The sequence below is a fragment of the Lactuca saligna genome, chromosome 8 (genome assembly GCF_052625555.1).
Source record: "Lactuca saligna cultivar CGN05327 chromosome 8, ASM5262555v1, whole genome shotgun sequence".
NCBI classification, from domain to species: Eukaryota; Viridiplantae; Streptophyta; class Magnoliopsida; order Asterales; family Asteraceae; genus Lactuca; species Lactuca saligna.
In genome coordinates this window covers 60,687,687-60,708,426 of record NC_136424.1, presented here as the reverse complement: position 1 = coordinate 60,708,426, position 20,740 = coordinate 60,687,687, and the positions used below count along the sequence as shown (strand labels likewise).

At 36.3% G+C, this 20,740-nt stretch overlaps 1 protein-coding gene across 1 annotated transcript; it reads right to left on the bottom strand.

The window, feature by feature from the left end:
- Nucleotides 1–678: 678 nt before the first annotated feature.
- LOC145011274 (TMV resistance protein N-like) lies at nucleotides 679–7,109 on the bottom strand. Its single transcript, XM_078969960.1, has 6 exons — nucleotides 6,959–7,109; nucleotides 4,979–5,689; nucleotides 3,487–4,600; nucleotides 3,188–3,400; nucleotides 1,557–2,315; nucleotides 679–1,487 (listed from the first exon to the last, which is right to left on the bottom strand). Exons 2-6 carry the CDS (start codon nucleotides 5,596–5,598, stop codon nucleotides 915–917), a joined length of 3,279 nt encoding a protein of 1,092 aa, XP_078826086.1. The 5' UTR covers nucleotides 5,599–5,689; nucleotides 6,959–7,109; the 3' UTR covers nucleotides 679–914.
- Between the last annotated feature and the right edge of the window lie 13,631 nt (nucleotides 7,110–20,740).

Below are 20,740 nucleotides of genomic sequence, written 5' to 3'. Positions count from 1 at the left end.
ACATGAAATCTCCAAAAAGTCGTGTACAACTTGTTTATTGCAAGCATAATCCTAAACAAGGAATGAAGTACTATATTATATTGTCTTGCTAGAAAAACAAACCCAAAACAACTCAATCTTCTAGATAACGACTTTATCCTAACTACCATAAACAAATTAAGCTTGTTCCCTACTCCACTTTATTACTGGCGCATGCCGTATCACACAATCAAAAGGCCAATGAGTCGGATTTTTGAAAGAGTTTGATTTTTGCAATCTTGATGTGATGTTGAACAACCAGTAAAGATTCTAATTTATGAAGGTTAAAGACGCTTTTTTTGGTGAGTCTTGACCCTTGTTGTTGTCTATATTCATGACAATTGATTTGAGATGTAGAGAGTAAATTTTGGATTATTTGATCTCTATTTGTGATTTCTTTGAACCCACAACATGGGTGCTTGTGTTCACCTTTGATTAGACTATTAAACAAGTTTGTGATTTTGTGGATTGGTTTGAAATTTCAAGGATGAGAGATGTTACATGCCAACAAAAGAGAACAACCCACATACGAATGATACAACAGAGGCAACAGGGCGCAGAGCAAATGACAAGGCAGTGAACAACCAACATCAAGGCAACAAAAGACAATTGAGGAGACCTTTGATCTTCTGTGTATAACACAACAAGCAGATGATGTGATTGTGCTTCAATATAAAAGGATTTTGCATGGATAAGTTTGTCTTTTTAACATAAGTATACATAATGGAATTCAATTCTTTCGAATATGGACATTGATATAGACTTTAACGAGATTGATAATGGTAAGTAATACAACTAATCATTTAACAATAAAAATGCAAAAGAAAACATTCAGAACACGAACTACGAACCGGAAAATAATGAGAGATATGAGTATGGGTTTGTTAGATGTTGTCCTAAGGTCGCCATAAGATACTGATACAAGACTCTGAATCTTGTTTAATGGTAAATGTCGGACTATGATCTTCTTCCTCATCCCAAAATTCAGAGCAATCTATTGCGATTTTTGTTGTTTCCATCGAGTCAAGTTTACTTTTCCTAGGAATGAGCTTAGCTGTAAATGAACTCAAATACTTGGTGGTTGTGGAAAATGAAAGGATATTGTACGATGGATTCAGCAAAGTAGTTCGCTTTAATGAACTAAAGGAAACATATCCTATGAATGATGTGTCATGCTCCAGTGCTCCTCCGTTAGATTCCTGCGAGACCTCAAATGGAGGATCTTGATCATCTCGCTCTGGTTTGATGATTATATTAATCTTCTTAAGTCCATAGCGGGTAACAACACACATTAAGAACCCACAAAAATCATTGTACCAATCATGTGGAAGACACAGCGTAAATGTGCTCCCCCTATCATGTAGAAGATGCACTGCACATGTGTTACACCCCAAGAGTCTACTTACAAACGCCTTTGAAATCTTATGCGGAAGATGGACACTGATAAAGTGATCTTTAATAGCATTTCCCTGCCATGTAAAACACATTCAATATTCATATTAATAAGATTGAAATTGCCAAGGTATGTAGAGCCAAACCTGGAGCATGGAGCCTAGTAATATGTCACCACAAAGTTTGGTCCCTATCCAAAGTGAGACTTTCCACAACCATTTACAGTTTGAAATATCACCCAAGGTTTCAAGTGAGTCGCAATAATCTGCCATAACAGCAGCTATACTTGATGGAAGCTCTGTCAATTCTACAAGGTCATAGCAGTTTCTCACATTGAGCCATTTGAGCCGAGGAAGCCGGAAGCGACTAAAACTTAATCGCGAAAACTTGTTTCGTGAAAGATTGAGTTCTTGCAAGTTGGGTAACTCACAAACAGTAGAACCTATGTCTTCATCTTCCAAATTGCACTGGCTGAGATCCAACTTTCTTAAGAAGCCGACTTTTTGCAGGTTGTGAAAAAGCAGAGACCCTATGTGGTGGTTGATGTTGTTGGGAGGTAAACAAGGCTCCTCTAAACAGAATTCTTTATCCAAATGAAAATGTGGTAAATTTTCCATGTTTTGTTGTTGGATCTCTGAGGGTTTAAAAAGTTTGTAGCACTGTGTGAAAATAAGGGTCTTGAGATTCTTTAGCCGGGTGATGGGTGGAAATATCTTAAAACTTTCACAACGTTCAATAGATAGTAAAACAAGGCTTTCCAAGTGCCCAATTGATGGATTAATCTCTTCTAAATGCATGCAGCTTTCAAGCGTCAATTTTTCAAGATTTGGCAGTCCATCAAAATCTGGTGTTATGATTAAGTGGTCCAAACAATAAAGTTCTATGATTCTCAAAGCTGGTAGATACTGTTCATGTATACAAGTGAAAACCAGTCAAAAATGTATCAATTAAGGAAGAAACAGACACAAATGCAGACAGACATCTCAGTGATATGCTATTTCAATATGAGAAGATCATTAAACAAAAAACTAATCCCTTTCATCCATACATGGAAATCATTTGAAGTGTTTGTTTACTTGTTTAAATATCTAAAAGCATGACTTGATAAAAACAAAATAATAAAAGAACACAGATCGATGATATCAATATTTTATAATGATTATTAGTACAAAAAAATAGATCAAAATCTCGCCCAAACAATAATATAGTATTTAATTTATTTTAAAGAAAACAAAAGGAAACTTGTATTTATGTTGGAACAAAAGAATATTTGGATGGAGGATGCGCAATACATAACCACTATGGATTACAATGACTAATCTGTCAATATCATATCAAACAAGTTGTATTTTTAGACAAAACCTCAAAAATGATCCCTATGGTTTGCACTTTTCTTTGGGTAAGGTCCAAAAATCTTTTGAGTTGCAAAATTTTTCTGTATGCGAAGGTTTTGTTGTGGATTTGGTCCCTAACTTTAACATCCGTTTATTTTATTTTAGGGATCAAATCCACAACAAAACCCTCGAATAAGGACCATTTTTGCAAGTCGAAAGATTTTTGGACCTTATCCAAATGAAGTGCAAACCACAGGGACCATTTTTGCAGTTTTGTCTATAATTTATAAATTTTAATCCTTATTAACCCAAAGGACATTTATAGAGTAAAGGTTCATACTATTAACACCATGAATACTTAAAATTTACTCTGAATTACTCATGTCTATAATTTAGCATCGGCTTTGTTTTCATATGTAAATTAGATAAACAATACAAATTACCTTACAGCCCTCCCAAAGTTGTTTTTGCAAGCCACCAACCAATATTAGACAACAAAGCTCCCTTGGTGGGAAGTTATTAAGCAATGGATTTGCAGGATCACCTATCCAGAACAAATACCGAAGGTTCTTCATGTTAGCAGAAATTGGAGGAAGAACTTGTCCTTCTAGCAATCTATCACTCTCAACTTTTATTGCTTCAACCTTGTCAAGTTCCTGTGATAAGAGAAACAAAATGGTGTCAGGGCTTCAGTCAGAGTGTTTTGTTATATACATGTTGGAAATGTAGCTTAACCCATTACCATTGTTGCATCCATAGCACATATTTTTAGAAGATCTTCCTTCCTCCAAAGTCTGCTATGTTTTTCAGGATTCTTAGGGTGTTTCCCTCTAACAATGTGGTGTCCCATTTCTTGCACCAGATCATGCATATCAAACTCTCCATCTTCTGAAATAGTTATGAGAGCTTTTTGTATCAACACCTTCACTCCTATAACAGAATGAAAACCACAAGCATTGAGCATCTCCATTGCTGTATCTTTCTTCACCGACCTAAAAAAGCATGCGATGTCTAGGAACAAGTGTTTGTCAGCCCTTGTAAGTCCATCAAAGCTGATTTTTAGTGTTTCAATGATATTATCATTTGGGATCTCTTTCAGTCTGGCTAATGCACTCCTCCACTCATTAATGTTTTTGTCACACAGAAAAGAACCAAGAACTGTAAGTGCTAATGGAAGCCCACCAGCATAAGACACCACCTCTTTTGAAAGCTGCTCATAATCTTCAATACCTTCCATGGGTCTGTAGTCCAGGCATGCATGTTTGCGCAAGAGCTTAATAGCTTCATCATCGTTTAATAAACTAATATTGTGCATCACATTTACTTTGTGTGCATTTAATAAATGTTCATCTCTAGTTGTGATTATTATTCGGCTTCCTTCACCGAACCAATTATGTGATCCAGCTAATGCTTTTAGTTGGTCAAGCTGATCGACATCATCAAGAACAATCAACACCTTTCTATGGCATAACCTATCCATTATCACCTGTCTTCCCTCCTCAACTCTCCATATTACATTCACTTGTTTTTTCTTCAATACACTAGAAAGGATTATTTCTTGCAGTTTTTCCAAACCATTCTTGCTTGATTCATCCCGGATATTTTTTACAAAACAGCAACCATCAAACTTGCTAGAAATTTCATCATAAATAGAAGATGCAAGTGTAGTCTTACCACCACCCCCAACCCCCCATATTCCAATCATACGCACACCTCCCGATCCAATTTGTAAATCTGATTTAAAATGTTGCATGCGAATTGCTAGTCCGATCAGGTTCTCATTTGCACTTGAAGTTACTAGCTGCAACCTCTGTGAAATTGTGTCAACAATTTCGTTGATAACCTTCGCTTCATGCCTATACATTGGATATGCCAGGATAATTAAAACATGTTCACATTTTCATAAGTCACAACATAAAAATATAAAGTTAATATCACAAGTAGTCTGTAACAATTTTCTTGGGAAACATCAAATAATTTTAAATAGAAAAAAGTGATCCAAGATTGTTGTTGTAGTATGAAGCGCAATGTTAAGTACAGAATTAGAATTAAAACTCAATGAAGTCCATCATAACTTAAGCTAATTGATCCAGTTAATCCTTTTTCACGGTTATCAACACCAACAAGAATAATCAGAAAAGTTGTATAAAAAACTTATAAGGTACACGCATAAGCAGCATGTGGAGCACACATACTTTAAGCATAAAAAGTGCAAAGATAAAGAAGAAAGATACCCATTAGCAATGTGTTTGGGTTCCCATCCAGAAATGTTACTTGCATCCACAAGTGCTTTTCTCCAAGATTCAACTTTCTTCTTGTTCTCCAACTCCTGTTTGGAACATGATTCTCTGTGTTTCTGTTTTTGTTCTCGTGGTGCAAAGAGCCATCCCCAAGGGTTATCCACAAATGTTTGTGTCCAAGATTTAACTTTGTTATTGTTCTCCAACTCATGTTTTGAAAATGCTTCTCCATATTTTCGTTTTTGTTTTCGCACATCAGAGGGATCCACGTCATAAAATATGGGCATAACGACTTGACCTTTCTTATCTTTGCAATTCATAATACATAAAAGTTCATCTAAGCACCATGATGAATCTGCATAGTTTTCAGAGAATATGATGACAGCAATTTGAGATTCTTCTATAGCCTTCACAAGGGATGGACCTATCGATTCACCCCGGGGAAGTGTTTCGTCATCCTTGTAAGTGTAGATCCCTTGTTGTTCAAGAGCTGAGTAGAGATGATCCACAAAATTCTTGCGAGTATCTTCTCCTCTAAAGCTAAGAAAAACATGGTACTTCCACAATTGAGAAGAAAAGGCCGGAGCAGAAGGAGAAGATGATGAAGATGCCATGGATGTTTTGATTTGTTGAGATAGAATGTATGTGGTCTGAGCACCTCAATAAATGAACTTTATACCGAGAGATTCAACTTTCCAATAAAACCTGTTATCATGTAGAAAAATCTTGTCAGAAATCATAATTAAAGTAATATGTTACAATGTAGAAAATCGCATAACTAGTCCTTACATTTTCGTTTTCAATTTTTGGTCTTAAAAACCCCTTTGAAGTCTAATAAAAGTTCAATTCTAAAGATAGGCAAGAACTAATTTAGGTACGTGAGTCAGTTTTTACAGAATCACATTATACAAACTAATGTTTTATTCTTAATTCTACATTAGTATTTTTCTTATAAGACGTGCAGGAATTCCCAATAGAAAACAAAATTTACCAGACTCCCTTTCTAAACTCTTCACTTTCCTCAATTCCTCCACCTCTTGACTATTCTCTCTTAATTCTCTAGATTGGCTAACCACGGAGTGAAAATAATGAACAGCCTCTCCTATTTTATGCATGGGGTACACTCAATAATTAATTCAATCAAAATTATTGTATTTAATTTCGTAGTTTAAAAGACAGACTCTATCTATAAACCCGACTCCAAGTGTTTCTCAATGAAAAATCAAGAAACAATTCCCATCAGGACATGTCTATTTACACCTTGGTTACTAAAAATTCTGAATTTCCTCTAATCAGTCCCACTCACACTTTCATCTTTAACATCCTGATCCTCCAATAATTTTAAACATCATTGCTAACATGTTGTCCATATATTTATAACGTGATGTCAACATCTATCTGTTGTAATTAAACGAGTATTTTCATCACTAACCAGATTCGATCTGAAACACCTCAATCGGTAATCAGTAAATCAATGGGTAATCATTAACTGACTAGTATCTTTGATCTAATTATAATGTTATGAACTAATAAATTAATAATGAATTTCCCTAGTATTTGATACTTAAACGTAGCAAGACACGAATTTAAATAGTGTCAACAAATACACGGCAATGCACAACGGATAAATCCCCCTATTTCCATTTTCTCTTTGTGTCCACAACACATACACACATCATTAGTCATTTTCCTACAAATTCCATTCGTTTATAACATACACGACAGCATATTAACTTTACAAATTTCTTAATTTGATCATCTAACTACACAAATTCATAAACTTCACAACTTTGACTAAATTAGGTCAAAATACGTTTCTCACATTCCGGGTTGACATTTTTTTTTAACTCTTTGAGAAAATTTACTAAATAACTTATATAAAACATAATTAACACTTCCATTTTATATAATTAACACTTCCATTTGTTTATTGGTAACTTATAATTCATCAATTTGTCAGTTTCAGGAACGTACCTCAAATTCCCAGCAACACCAAACTTTAGCAGACACCGTTTAATCTTTTACTTTGCAAGCCTTATAATTTGATTTCCATAGGATATCTTCCTTAATTTCTTCTTTCGACTTGGGTCGATTTAAGTATCTTGACTCTTTTCTCTCAGTTATTCCGATCGATTAACGAGCGAGTGAAAATAATAAGAAACTAATTATAATACCCTTAAATTTTCAACAAGTTTGCATAAATAGTCCTTTTATTTGACGAAATCAACTAACTCTAGTTCTTATAACCAATGAATTTGCATGGATGATCCTTGTGCTCTTAAAGTCTTAGGTCTATTTGATTTTCTGAAGCAAAAATTTATGAAGTCTGCGGACCACCTCTGCAACCCTCTGCAGTAGAAGATGTGGACCAAACGGCTGCAGACTGTAATAAGAAGCGTGTTTTTTTTTTTAACATCTGCATATTGCTGCAGATATTAAAAAATTAAAATAAACTAATTTTATAAACCAAAAATAGCTTTTTAATACGTAAAATTTAATAATGTATAACATCTCGGTAAAAATTAATGATAATTCAGTAAAAAAATTATGATATTTCAACAAAAATTATCATTATTGAATATAAAAAAACGAAAAATAAATTCAACAAGAATAAAAAAAACGAAAAAAAAAATGTGAACTAAAATTTTAACAACATATAATCAAAATTTCAGCAATAAAAAAAGAAGAAGAAGAGGCTGGAAGAGGTTGAAAGAGGTAGTACAAGTGTTGCGCCAAACAGAGCACGCGCAGAGGTTTTTAACTCATGAGACTTCTAAAAAACAAAACAACTGCGAGATGAAAAGTATTGCGCGTATACTACGTCGCGCAGCAATAAGAGGTTTGAAGAGGTTTTTTCCAAAAAACAAACAACACCTTACAAAGATGGTCTTTTGGCAAACCGTATTAAGTTTTTTCAATTAAATCCAATCTAAAATGACACGCATTTACCCTTCTTGCCATAGAGACACTTTATGTAATTTGTTCCAATCACAGAAATCATTTATGTAATTTTGTTTATTATTTATTACTTTTTTATTTAATTATTTATATTTTTTAGATTTTAGATTTTTTTTTACCTGTTTTGTTCAAATATATTGTTTAATGTTTATTTATATTTTTTCGTGTTTGTATATTTTGACGTTTAGCTCAAACAATTTTTTTTTTTTTGATGATGATGTTTTATTCGAATACATTTAGTAATATTTTCTTTGATGTTTTTTTTTTCAATTTTTTTTAGCGTTTTATTCAAACATATTTTTAATGCTATTTTTTATGTTTTGTTTGTTTATATTTATTAAAGATACCATGGTGATGATAATAATAGTTTATAACTAAATTCATTTACAATCATGCTTTTTTTCTTTTAATACAGATAAGGTTTAATAACTATTATTTTTTTATTACATATACTTAAATATATAAAATTGTTTGTTAAACATGAATAACATTAAAAAAAAGTATAGTTTACTTTTTTAAAAAAGTAATTATTGGTTAAAGGAAATTGTTTATCTCGATTGGAGTGGGTTAGATGGTTCGGAAGAAGTGCATAGCTTAGAACAAGGTCGATCACAAACTGTTCATAGTAAATGAGCATCACATTTCTCTTTAAATTACATGAATGGTCCCTATGGTTTGGGGTAATTTGCGCGTTTGATCCCTAACTTATTTTTTTAACTCGGAAGGTCCCTACTGATTGTTTTTATTACGTGTCTGGTCCCTATTGTTTGTTTTTGTTACGCGCTTGGTCTCTGTCATACCTAAAAAGACTATTATTTAAATAGGAAAAAATAATGCGGTACGTAAGGTAAGCTGAGAAGGGTGAGATTAGGGGTGTGTTTATTTAAATAAATTAAAAAATAAAGGGAAAAATAGACTTTTTATGTAAGACAGGGACCAAGCGCGTAACAAAAACAAACAGTAGGGACCTTCCGAGTTAAGAAAATAAGTTAGGGACCAAACGTGCAAATTACCCTAAACCATAGGGACCATTCGTGTAATTTTTACATAATCAAAATTAATATTATTTTTTACTACATTAAAAATAGATGATTGATATCTTTGACAAATTTTTTATCATATATTTTGAGATTAATATTAGTTTATAGGAAAACTGTTGGATTAGTGTCTAAGTCCATAACTATATTTGATATGTACTTGATCCGGTTATAACATGGTTCTTTTTGGTTACCTTCACCGGAACAACTTGACTGGATGAATAATAGAGAAAGAAGTTTTATAGTTTATTAATATATTATATGAATAATATATTAAAAGAGAAATCATATTAGTTAATTAATATTGGTCAAAGAATTAATTAAAAATTAATTTTATGATCAAAAGATATTAATTAAACATAGGGGACTGGAATTGCAATTATAAAATAATTGATTTTTAGGTTGTGGATCCCTTAGAAGTGGGTGGACGAAATCAAGAGGGTAGCCCACATTGAATTCGTCTAAGGCCTTGTTTCTGGAAGGATCTTTAGACTGCTTAAGGCCTAAGCAATCCAATTAGGGTTTTGACTGAAACCCTAGTAGCTCACCTATATAAGCAACCTCTTGGCTTACATTTTTCGGCTACCACAACCCTAAGAAGAGTTCATAGAGCTGAAATTCACCTCCCCTCTCTCTTGCATTCTCCAATTGCTTTGGTGTTTGTGGTCTATTAGAGGCACAATATTTGAGGTGCTAAGATTCTCAAAAGCTCAAGATCTTCAAGCAACAATCAAGGTAACATTCTTACTAGTTTATTTATGTTGATTTCAAGTTTTGTTGTATGCTAGATTAGGGTTTGCAAGTCTTGAACAATTGTTGCATGTCAAATAGAAAAAACTAGACCCAAGCTTTAGGGTTTGCATGAACACCATAGGAATGTTGTTTTGCTCATAACCCATCAGTGGTATCAGAGCCTCGATCATTTCTCTATTGTATTTGATGCATAGATAATTTTTTTAAGCTCAAAAGTCGAAAATTCCAGCCTCTGACTGATGGACTCGTCGAGTCACCAGATGAACTCGGCGAGTCAGGGCAACTCGACGAGTCCTGTCTATGACTCGGCCAGTCGGCTCGTCTGGTGGCTAATTTTTCAGGATTTTGACTAAAATTGAATTTGGATAATTACCAAAAACGATTTTGACTGAAAAAACTCGATTTTTCCAATATGGTATTGATTATCCTAATTCAATTGAAGGATAATTGTCATAAATAAGATAGTTACTTGTTTTATAAGATATATTTAATTATTTGTATTTTCTATTTGAATTATCTTGAAAGAAAATAGATTAGGTCAAATTATGTGATAAATATTAATAATATGATTAAATAATAATTTTTCAAATTTGATCTAATAGATGTTTTTGAAAAGTTTCAAAACTTACCCTCAAGTTTTGGAATTTAAAATTTTTTTATTAAAAGTTTAATTTTGAAAATATTTAAATTCTAAACCCTAGAATTTTACAAGTTTAAAATTCAACCCTTATACTATTATAGTATTATAAGATTAATAATATATATATATATATATATATATATATATATATACATACATACAAGATTAAGCTAGTCTTACGGTTAGTAGTTCTCATTTACGAACCCGGTCTATAACGGGTGTATAAGGTTGATGCCTACAAAATGGCAGTTTAAGAGGTGTCCACTCTCACCAATCACTTCCTTGATTAGTAAATGGTCGTTAGCCGAACGGGTATAATATGACAGCTAATTCATCATTAAAAGTATAATGATTAATAAAGTAATTAAATGTTTTTTTTAATAAATTCTCAATCTTAGTTACTTTAGGAAAAATGTGAAATGATGCTATTCCATGAATTTTCACTTTACACCTTGTTAAGTCGTTAGTGGAGCGTGTGTGGTTAATCGGCACACTAATTTGGGACTAGTAAAGGTGGCAAAAGGTAGCTTGATGTTTATCATAGATCAATGAAGCGTGTGTGGCTAACTGACACATTGATTAGGTGATTTGTAACATCGAGAGCACCAAGTATATTTGCATGGTTATTCACACCTTGTTTGTGATCCTCGGTATCTCAGTCACAAATTTGAAGGGCATATCGAGATTTAAACATGCATTTGAAAAGTTCAATGAATCTCAAAAAATCTAAGAATTTCAATTCATTTAAAAACTTAAAACTCTTTTTCGTTTTTCATGGTGGAAATTAGTGAATCGTCATTCACTTACCTTCAAATTATTTCCAATTTAGATTACGGCATCCCTCTTCTAAATTGTGAATAATTGTACTGGGTCCTAGCCCTAATTTCTCATTTGGCTGTTTAATTGGGGATTATTATCTAATCTAAACTTTGTCTCTTTTCTTTTTCAGATGTCTATTTCAAAGACCAATGCTTCTGGTTCAATCCCTACTGGCTCATTCTCACTCATGAATTTTGTGTGGGAGAGTGATTTTTGACAGGACCAATTTCAATGATTGGATCCGCAATATCCGTATGGTCACCCGCTATGAGGACAATGAGTATGTTCTCAACAAGGAGCTGAAGGAGGTTGACACCAACACTGCTACTCCCGAAGAGATTGCTGCATTTCGAAGCTCACGAGCGAGATGCTACAAAAGTTCATTGCATCATGCTCATGACAATGACTGATGAACTCCAAAAGTCCTACGAGGACTACTACCCCTACGATATGCATCAAGATTTTATGGATAGGTACCATCAAAGCGCGAGAAATGAAAGGTACGAGATCATCGCTGCGATGATCACTACCAAGATGAAGGATAGAGAGTCCATCACGGCCCACCTGCAGAAAATGCAGAGATATGTGGACCGCTTACTGAAGTTAAATGTTAACTTTGATGAGGAGTTGGCCATAGATATCATTCTACACTCCTTACCTCCTTGTTACAACCAATTTTGTATGACCTTCCACACAAACAAGGAGGATGTCACTCTAAGCAAGCTTTAAGGCCTGCTAAAGACTGGTGAGAGTAGTCTGAAAGACAAATATTTTGCATCAACTCTTGCTACTACCACCCCCGTCTTGGCTATTGGGCAAGGGAAGGGTAAGAAGAGGAAGGCTCCTTCTAAGAGCCACAAGGGAAAGTCCCATGATGGTACCTCTTCTAGTAGAATCAAGGATGGTCCCGCTGCACCCTCCTCCAACCCGAAGGATGTTGATTGCTTCTACTGCCACAACAAAGAGCATTGGAAATGAAGCTGCCCGAAGTACTTGCAAGATATCAAGGATGGGAAGATAAAGTCATCATTCGTAGGTATTTATACTATTCATTCTAACAACTCATCGCATACTATGTCTTCGGTCCTCGATACACGATGTGGTTTTCACATTTGTGTCTGATTTGCACGGTCTAAGAAGAAGTAGGAATGTGGAGCATGGGAAGATAAAACTTGATCATGGGGAATAGGAAAGCGTCGCATGTCACCAAGATTGGATTTTACTCTTTAGTAATTAGTAGTGGGTTAGGTTTAGATTTGAATAATTGTTGTTACTCATCAAAAATGACACGGAACATTATTTCTTTTCATGGTTTGTATAAACAAGGCTTTAGATTTTTGTTTGATAATGAAAAAGGTTATATTAATTCTTTCTTTAATGGTACTTTCTATTTTGAAGCATTGCCTTCTAATGGAATATATGAAACTGTGATGGTTGTAGACAACTTAGGAAATGATGTGTTGCATATCGATTCTTCCAATAGTTTGGACAAAGCATGCTTGTGGCATTGTCGTCTTGGACATGTCAAAAAGAATCGCATAGCCCAACGCCAAAATGATGGAGTGCTGGAGTCATTCGACCTTACGGACGATGACGTGTGCGAGTCTTGTTTGCTTAGAAAGATAACCAAGTCACCCTTCACTCATACTTTTGAAAGGGGTGAGGGTTTATTGGATCTCATACACACCGATGTGTGTGGGCCCTTTAGATCCACCACAAGGGATGCGAACAGCTTCTATGTGACTTTTATCGATGATTATAACAAATATAGGTATATCTACTTAATCAAGCACAAGTCAGAAACCTTTGAAAAGTTCAAGGATTTTAAGCAAGAAGTGGAGAATCAGTTGGGCAGGAAAATTAAGATGCTCCGATCCGATCGAGGTGATGAGTACCTTAGTCTTGAATTCCATGACTACCTCAAGGAATGCAGAATTATTTCGCAATCGACGCCACCTAGGAAACCGTAGTTGAATGGTGTGGCTGAGAGGCGCAATCGAACTCTATTGGACATGGTTCGTTCCTTGATAAGTCATGCTTCGTTACCTAACTCATTTTAGGGGTATGCCTTAGAGACTGCTGCCCATATCCTTAATCTAGTCCCTACTAAGAAGGTGGCTAAAACACCTCACGAGATATGGACAGGGAAAGCTCCCTCGTTGGCACATACCAAGGTTTGGGGTGGTGAGGCTTTCGTAAGATGAGAGAATCACGACAAGCTCGAACCTCATAGCGAGCAGTGTATTTTCATCGGCTATCCATAGAAGTCCTTTGGATATCTCTTCTATAAACCGAGTGACAATGTTGTTTTCGTTGTGAGGAGAGAGGTTTTCTGAGAGCGAGAACTCATAAGCCAAGAGGACAGTGGGAGGCAAATTGATCTTGAAAAGATTCAAGAGTCAAGCAATGAAGGAACCTCTAACGTTGGCGCTCAACCCGAGGAGGAAACTCCTATTGAATCGATTGATGAATCCTTACCTCTTAGACATTCTAGTAGAGTTAGTGTTCTGCCTGTGTTATATGGTTTTCATATAACAAGTGAAGGTGATACGTTTATTAGTGATAGTAAACTAGTAAATTTGGATGAACCTAATAGGTACAAGGAAGCCATGGTAGACCCGGAGTCTGCAAAGTGGAAAGAGGCTATGGACAACGAGATTCAGTCCATGTATGACAATCAAGTTTGGAACTTGGTTGACAATGTACCGGGTCATAAGATGGTCGGGTGCGAATGGATCTTCAAGAAGAAGACCGACATGGATGAGAAAGTACACACTTATAAGGCACGATTGGTTGCAAAGGGCTTTACTCAAACTCCCGAAGTTGACTATGATGAGACTTTCTCACCAGTAGTGAAGATAAATTATATAAGGGTTATGCTAGCCATAGTTGCGGTTTCATGATTATGAAATATGGCATATGGATGTCAAAACTGCTTTCCTTAATAGGAAGCTGGCTGAAGATGTTTACATGAGTCAGCCAGAGGGTTTTGTCGATGTGAAACACCCAAATAGAGTGTGTAAGCTTGAGAAATCCATTTATGGATTGAAATAAGCATTTCGCAGATGGAATCTTTGTTTCGATGAGAAAGTCAGAGATTTTGGTTTCTTGTGAAGTGAGGATGAGTCCTGCTTATATGTCAAAGTCAGTAGGAGTATAGTTAGCTTTCTCGTTTTCTATGTGGATGACATACTACTCATAGGAAACGATGTCCCAACCTTGCAGGAGGTTAAGTCCTGGCTTGGGAAGTGCTTAGCTATGAAGGACCTCGAAGAAGCTGCTTATATTCTAGGGATAAGGATAGTGAGAAATAGGAGTAAAAGACTAATAAGACTTAGTTAAAGTACTTACTTGGATAAGACTCAAAGCAATACCAAGTTGAGTAAGACTCAAAGCCCGAGTACCGAAGCTGAAATAGCAGAGATGAGCCGAGTACCTTATGCTTCTGCAGTTGGCTTGATCATGTATGTTATGACTTGTACTCGCCCTGATGTGGACTTCACTTTGAGCATGGTCAGCAGATATTAAGAGAACCCTGGTTGAGCACATTGGACTGCAGTCAAGAATATTCTTAAGTACCTTCGGAGGACCAAGGAATGGTTTCTTATCCTCGGTGGGAGTGATGACTTAAGGGTGTGAGGGTATAGTGATGCCAGTTTTTAGACCGAAAGAGACAACTTTTGCTCTCTGTCGGGCTGGGTCTTTACCCAAAATGGAGGAGCAGTGACTTGGAAAAGTTCCAAGCAGGAAACCGTAGTTGATTCAACGTGCGAATCATAGTACATAGTAGCAAGCAAAGTGCCAAATGAGGCAATATGGTTGAAGAAATTCATCGGTGACCTTGGAGTTGTGTCAGCCATAAAGGAGCCTATGGAGATTTTCTGTGGTAACGAAGTCGCGGTTGCCTTAACCAAGGAACTGAGGGATCATGGCAGATCCAGACATATCGACAGAAAGTAGCACTTTATTAGACATCGGGTAGAAGAGGGACTCCTCGTAGTAAAGTGGGTATCATCAGAAGAGAACCTAGCATATCCCCTTACAAAGGGACTGAGTAGGGTTAAGCACTTGCAGCACGCTAGGAGCATTGGGATAAAGGAAGATATTAGTTTTAGTGATTAGATAGCTTTTAGAAACTTGTAATAGCAAACTGTAATTTACATTTGATGATTAAATAAAGGTGTTTTATTTATAAGTAAAGTTACTGTCTTGTGTTAATTATTTACTATTGTTTCACTTTGCATGTTTTGACTTCCTAAATAATAAGATTATTTAAACTATCCACATTCAATCATACATTGGAAGTAAGTATGAATGAAGACTGTCATGAATTAGTTTGTAGATTGTCTAAGTTTTTAGACATAGAAAAATTTTGCTGCAACGTTCACGAGTGCTTATAAAATAAGATATGAGTATTGGATTAAACCCACACTCACTTGAATCACATCATGGAATTAATCACGAGTGATTGTGAGATGATAATATCATATAGTCTTTAAACCTAGATATATGGTTTATTGTTTGCAAGTTGGTTGTGCATTGATAATGCGTAAACGCGTTCGTAACTTGATGTTATAAAACACATTGTTGTGTATGATTTGAAGAGTAAATAGTAAAAGCATATAAGTCGAAGTTTATCTGTTCCTTTTATCCTACGACGGTAAAAGTGATATCTTGGGCCCCTCGATGATTTGGTTTGAATTATGTGTCGGTCCCAGTCAGGACTTAATTGATGTGTTCAATTAAGTTCTATGTCAGACAGATCAAAGATCGAGAAACAAATTGTTGGACAATAAGTATGACTATGTTCCATGTAATTGTTCACACGATATATTTAGAACGAAGGACTATCGATCCCTTATCTAAAGGACATGTTAGAGTTCGACAGCGGCTTTTGAGAGCTACGATTGCTAATCAGATTTTGAAGTCGTACTTGCATTTATAGTTATTAGACTTATCCAAATGGGAGACTGTTGGATTAGTGTCTAAGTCCACAACTATATTTGGTATATAATTGACCCGGTTGTAACATGGTCCTTTTTGGTTACCTTCATTGGAGCAACTTGACTGGATGAATAATAGAGAAAGAGGTTATTATGGTTTATTAATATATTATATGAATAATATATTAAAGGATAAATCATATTGGTTAATTAATATTGGTCAAAGAATTAATTAAGAATTAATTATATTATCAAAAGATATTAATTGAACATAGGGGACTGTGTCACACCCCCAAAACCGATGAACGGCGGAAACGTTCTGGGGTGGAGGACGTCATGTACAGTATCACAACAATGCAAAGTAGTAAACAAGCAAAAACATCATCCATTGCATTAATATTATAGTTTCATACAAGTGTGTTCTGTCAAGTTATATAGACACCAAAAATTGTATACATCAAAATAAAATAGGAGTCTTGAACTAGCTCCTTCTTCTCACAACCTGGCACCTGTACCTGTTTACTGGCGACCTGAGAATACAAGTTATTTTGAAAGCGAGTATCAGCTTTAAAGCTGGTGAGATCATAAGTATATTAGTGTCTGTGTTTGTATGAAAGCATTTGTAAGATGTACTGTGTATGTTTGTAAAAGTTTTGTATTTGATTGAACTCTCCTAGAAAACCCTATGTTTTCTACTAAAAGTAGCCTTCCACCAAGGCATCTAGTATTTGTGTGTGTGTGTCTTGTAAAAGTGTGTATTTTCCCAAATCTGACTATCATTACCCAAAAATATAGTTTTTTTGCATTATTGTTTATTGTGTGAATATCACAAAGTAAAAAGTAAAGGGAAAATGTTATAGTATTGTAATGTAGTAATTAGTAACTACTGTTGTACTAACTACCTTAAACCAAATGTAAATTTTAAGGTAACATGTGATCCGCCTGTATCTTGCTACTGACTTAGCTGAAATACGACAATGTAAGATGCCGTGAAAATGACGTTTGGCACCCGTAGACTTGCAAGTCCCACTGTAGCGAGCAGCAAGGTGTAGGATAGTCAATCTAGTATAGATCTATATGCAAACTCAATACGCTCCCTAATGAAGGAGATTCTGATACAAAAACAGTCATGGCAGGTAGTGCCATGCCCTGCTTAATGGCTCACATAAATGTGGTTAATGTATATGCAATGTGATTTGTGTACTAGCTGTATTGTGTGTTCTTTATCTGTCTAGCATGTATGTTTGTTTCTCATCATAGTGTCTATAGTTTCTTTCTCATCACTCTGTTTCATGTTTGATTCTCATCATAGTATGTATTGACTCATGTATGAACTGACTCGTTGTATGTTTCATTGTTCTAGTAATAGTATCTTCCTAAACTACCCCTATGGTAGTTTACTAGTTAAGTATGAACATGTTTGTATGCCCTTGCTACCCAAGGGCATGGAATTGGATGAATGAAATAACCTTTTATATCTATATATACATAATATATAACTAGGATTCAAACGACCTTTGGACAACTAACCTTGATACCCTAAGACCACATCAAACAAGAACAGGAAGCAGGGTAGACTAGCAGTTCTAAGTCCTTTCAATCCTACTTTTATAACTATATTTATACAGATGCACAGAATATAAGTTTAAAAGAGTTTTAAGTAAAAGTATTTGACAATTAAAGGAGTTTGTAAGACAGTTTGAGGTAAAACAGTTTGATAAATAGTTTGGAAAGTAAGAAAACCATTTGCTTGGTAGTCATTAATCACATGTGATTGATTAATAACCATAATTGTTTAACTTTTATTCCCCCCATAAAAGCATTTAAAAACATTTCAAAGGTTCATTTAGGGGAATGAACTCACCTGTAGTGAGTGGTTCTGATAACAATGTTGGATCAGTTGCTAAGTATCAAGTGGTGACTTGAGTACACACGTGAATCCTATTTAGCATATATTGGCACATATATGAATATAATTAGTGTTATGAACAACTAATTTATAAATTGGGACCACCTTAGGGACTAGTAAACACTTATATTGAAGTGTTACAACCATATATGATTGTATGAAGGGTTATAAGGCTATACAAGAAGGTGTATGGCCAAAATACACACTATATGTGTGTGTGCGGTCAGGTGTGCTGCCAGCACGCGTGTGCGGCTAGGTGTGCTGCCAGAAGCGTGTGCTGCCAGAAAACTTGGTGTTCTTGGTGTTCTTGGTGAAAGATGTTACTTTTCCGGATGATACTTGAGAGGATTTTCGGGTTCTTGCTTTGTAGAAGTGTAATAAATGATCAAAATGACCAAGGATAGTATATATAGGAGGGTGAGTGCGGCTGGAGGTGTGTGTGGTTGGCTTGTGTGCGGCTAGCTGGCCGCACACACCAGGTTTGGTGTGTTTGGCCCGTTTTTCTAACGCTACACCCAAATCTAACCCATCCTCGGACACGTAACTCAAATATACTATGCTTTAATCACTCTTTTAGCCCCAAAACTTCATTATAAAATTGCAAAACCAAGCTAACTTTAATTACACTGAAGAATGAAAGCTAGAAATTTTGGGTTGTCACATCATCCCCTCCTTAGAAGGAATTTCGTCCCGAAATTAGAATTTAAGCAAATAAGTAATTACAAGTAACTAAGTAAAAAGGTGATGGTATTTTAGTTTCATCTGATCCTCTCGTTCCCAAGTGAATTCAGGTCCTCGCTTAGCGTTCCAGCGAACCTTCACTATCGGGATACGACTTTGTTTCGTTTGCCTGACCACTCGGTCCATGATCTCTACTGGTTCTTCCACGAAGTTGAGGCTCTCGTTGATCTCGATCTCGTCGAGTGGGATTACAAGAGTCTCTTCAGACAGACATTTTTTCAAGTTTGATACGTGGAAGGTAGAATGTACGTTACTAAGTTCGATTGGTAGATTGAGTTTGTAAGCTACTGGGCCGATTCTGGCAAGAATCTTGAAAGGCCCAATGTACCTTGGATTTAGCTTTCCAGGCTTTCTGAAGTGTATCAAGCCCTTACAGGGTGAGACCTTCAATAAAACACGGTCGCCCACCTGGAATTCCAACGGTTTTCTACGTTTATCAGCGTAGCTTTTCTGTCTCTGGAGGCTTTCAATCGTTCGCGGTCCTTCGTTTCACGCATGATTCCCAGACCTGTGAGAGTGCTTTCAGGAACTCGTCCTTTAGCTAACTGGGTATCACCCACCTCAGCCCAGCACAGAGGGGATCTGCACTTGCGGCCATAGAGGGCCTCGAATGGAGCTGCCTTTATACTCGTGTGATAACTGTTGTAGGAAAATTCGACAAGGGGTAAATGAGTATCCGATGCCTTCCTAAAGTCGATAACACCGGCTTGCAACATATCTTCCAAGCTTTGAATAGTCCTCTCACTTTGTCCGTCTGTCTGCAGATAGTAGGCTGTACTCATGTGCAGCCTAGTTCCTAGCGAACCCTGTAGCGACTGCCAGAACCTAGAAGTGAACCTACTATCTCTGTCCGAGATAATGGATATGGGAACACCGTGCAGTCGTACTATCTCCCTAATGTAAGTTCTTGTAAGTTTCTCCATCTTGTTTGTTTCCTTGATAGGTAGGAAGTGCGCGGACTTGGTCAATCTGTCGACGATGACCCATATGGTATCAAGTCCACCCGTTGTCTTGGGAAACTTGGTAATGAAATCCATAGTGATCTACTCCCACTTCCATTTCGGGATTTCAGGTTGTTGCAGGAGGCCTGAGGGTTTCTGGTACTCGACCTTGACGTTTGCGCAAGTAAGGCATTTACTCACGAAGGTAGCAATCTCTGCTTTCATGTTAGGCCACCAGTATAACTTTTTGAGATCCAGATACATCTTATCTGATCCTGGGTGCACGGAATAACGAGTGTTGTGCGCCTCGTTCATGACCAAGTCTCTGAAACCACCTAGTTTCGGGGTCCAGATTCGGTCCATGAAATAATAAGCTCTGCCACCCTTAACCTCTAAGTTCTTATCCATCCCTCTCAGGGATTCACCCGCCACATTTTCGGGCTTCAAAGCGTCAAGCTGAGCTGCCTTAATTTGTGTGGACAAGTGTGAGTGGATAGACATAGTCAATGATTTGACTCTACGACCAGAACATTCTTTCCGACTTAGGGCGTCAGCTACTACATTGGCCTTATCGGGATGATAACGAATTTCGCATTTGTAGTCACTGAGTAGCTCGACCCACCGTCGTTGTCTCATGTTGAGCTCCTTCTGGTCAAATATGTGTTGTAGGCTCTTGTGGTCTATAAAGATTGTGCTCTTCGTTCCGTACAAATAATGTCTCCAGATCTTCAGAGCAAATACAACTGCTCCTAGTTCAAGATCGTGGGTCGTGTAGTTGACCTCGTGTGTCTTCAGTTGTCTCGAGGCATAGGCGATGACCTTACCTCGCTGCATTAGAACACATCCGAGTCCTTGATTTGATGCATCGCAATGGACAACGAAGTCTTCTATCCCTTCGGGGAGGGATAGTATTGGCGCGGTGCACAAGGCTCGTTTGAGCGTTTGGAACGCTCTCTCCTGATTTTCTTCCCAGTCAAAGGATACGCCCTTCTGGGTAAGTGTTGTAAGAGGTTTC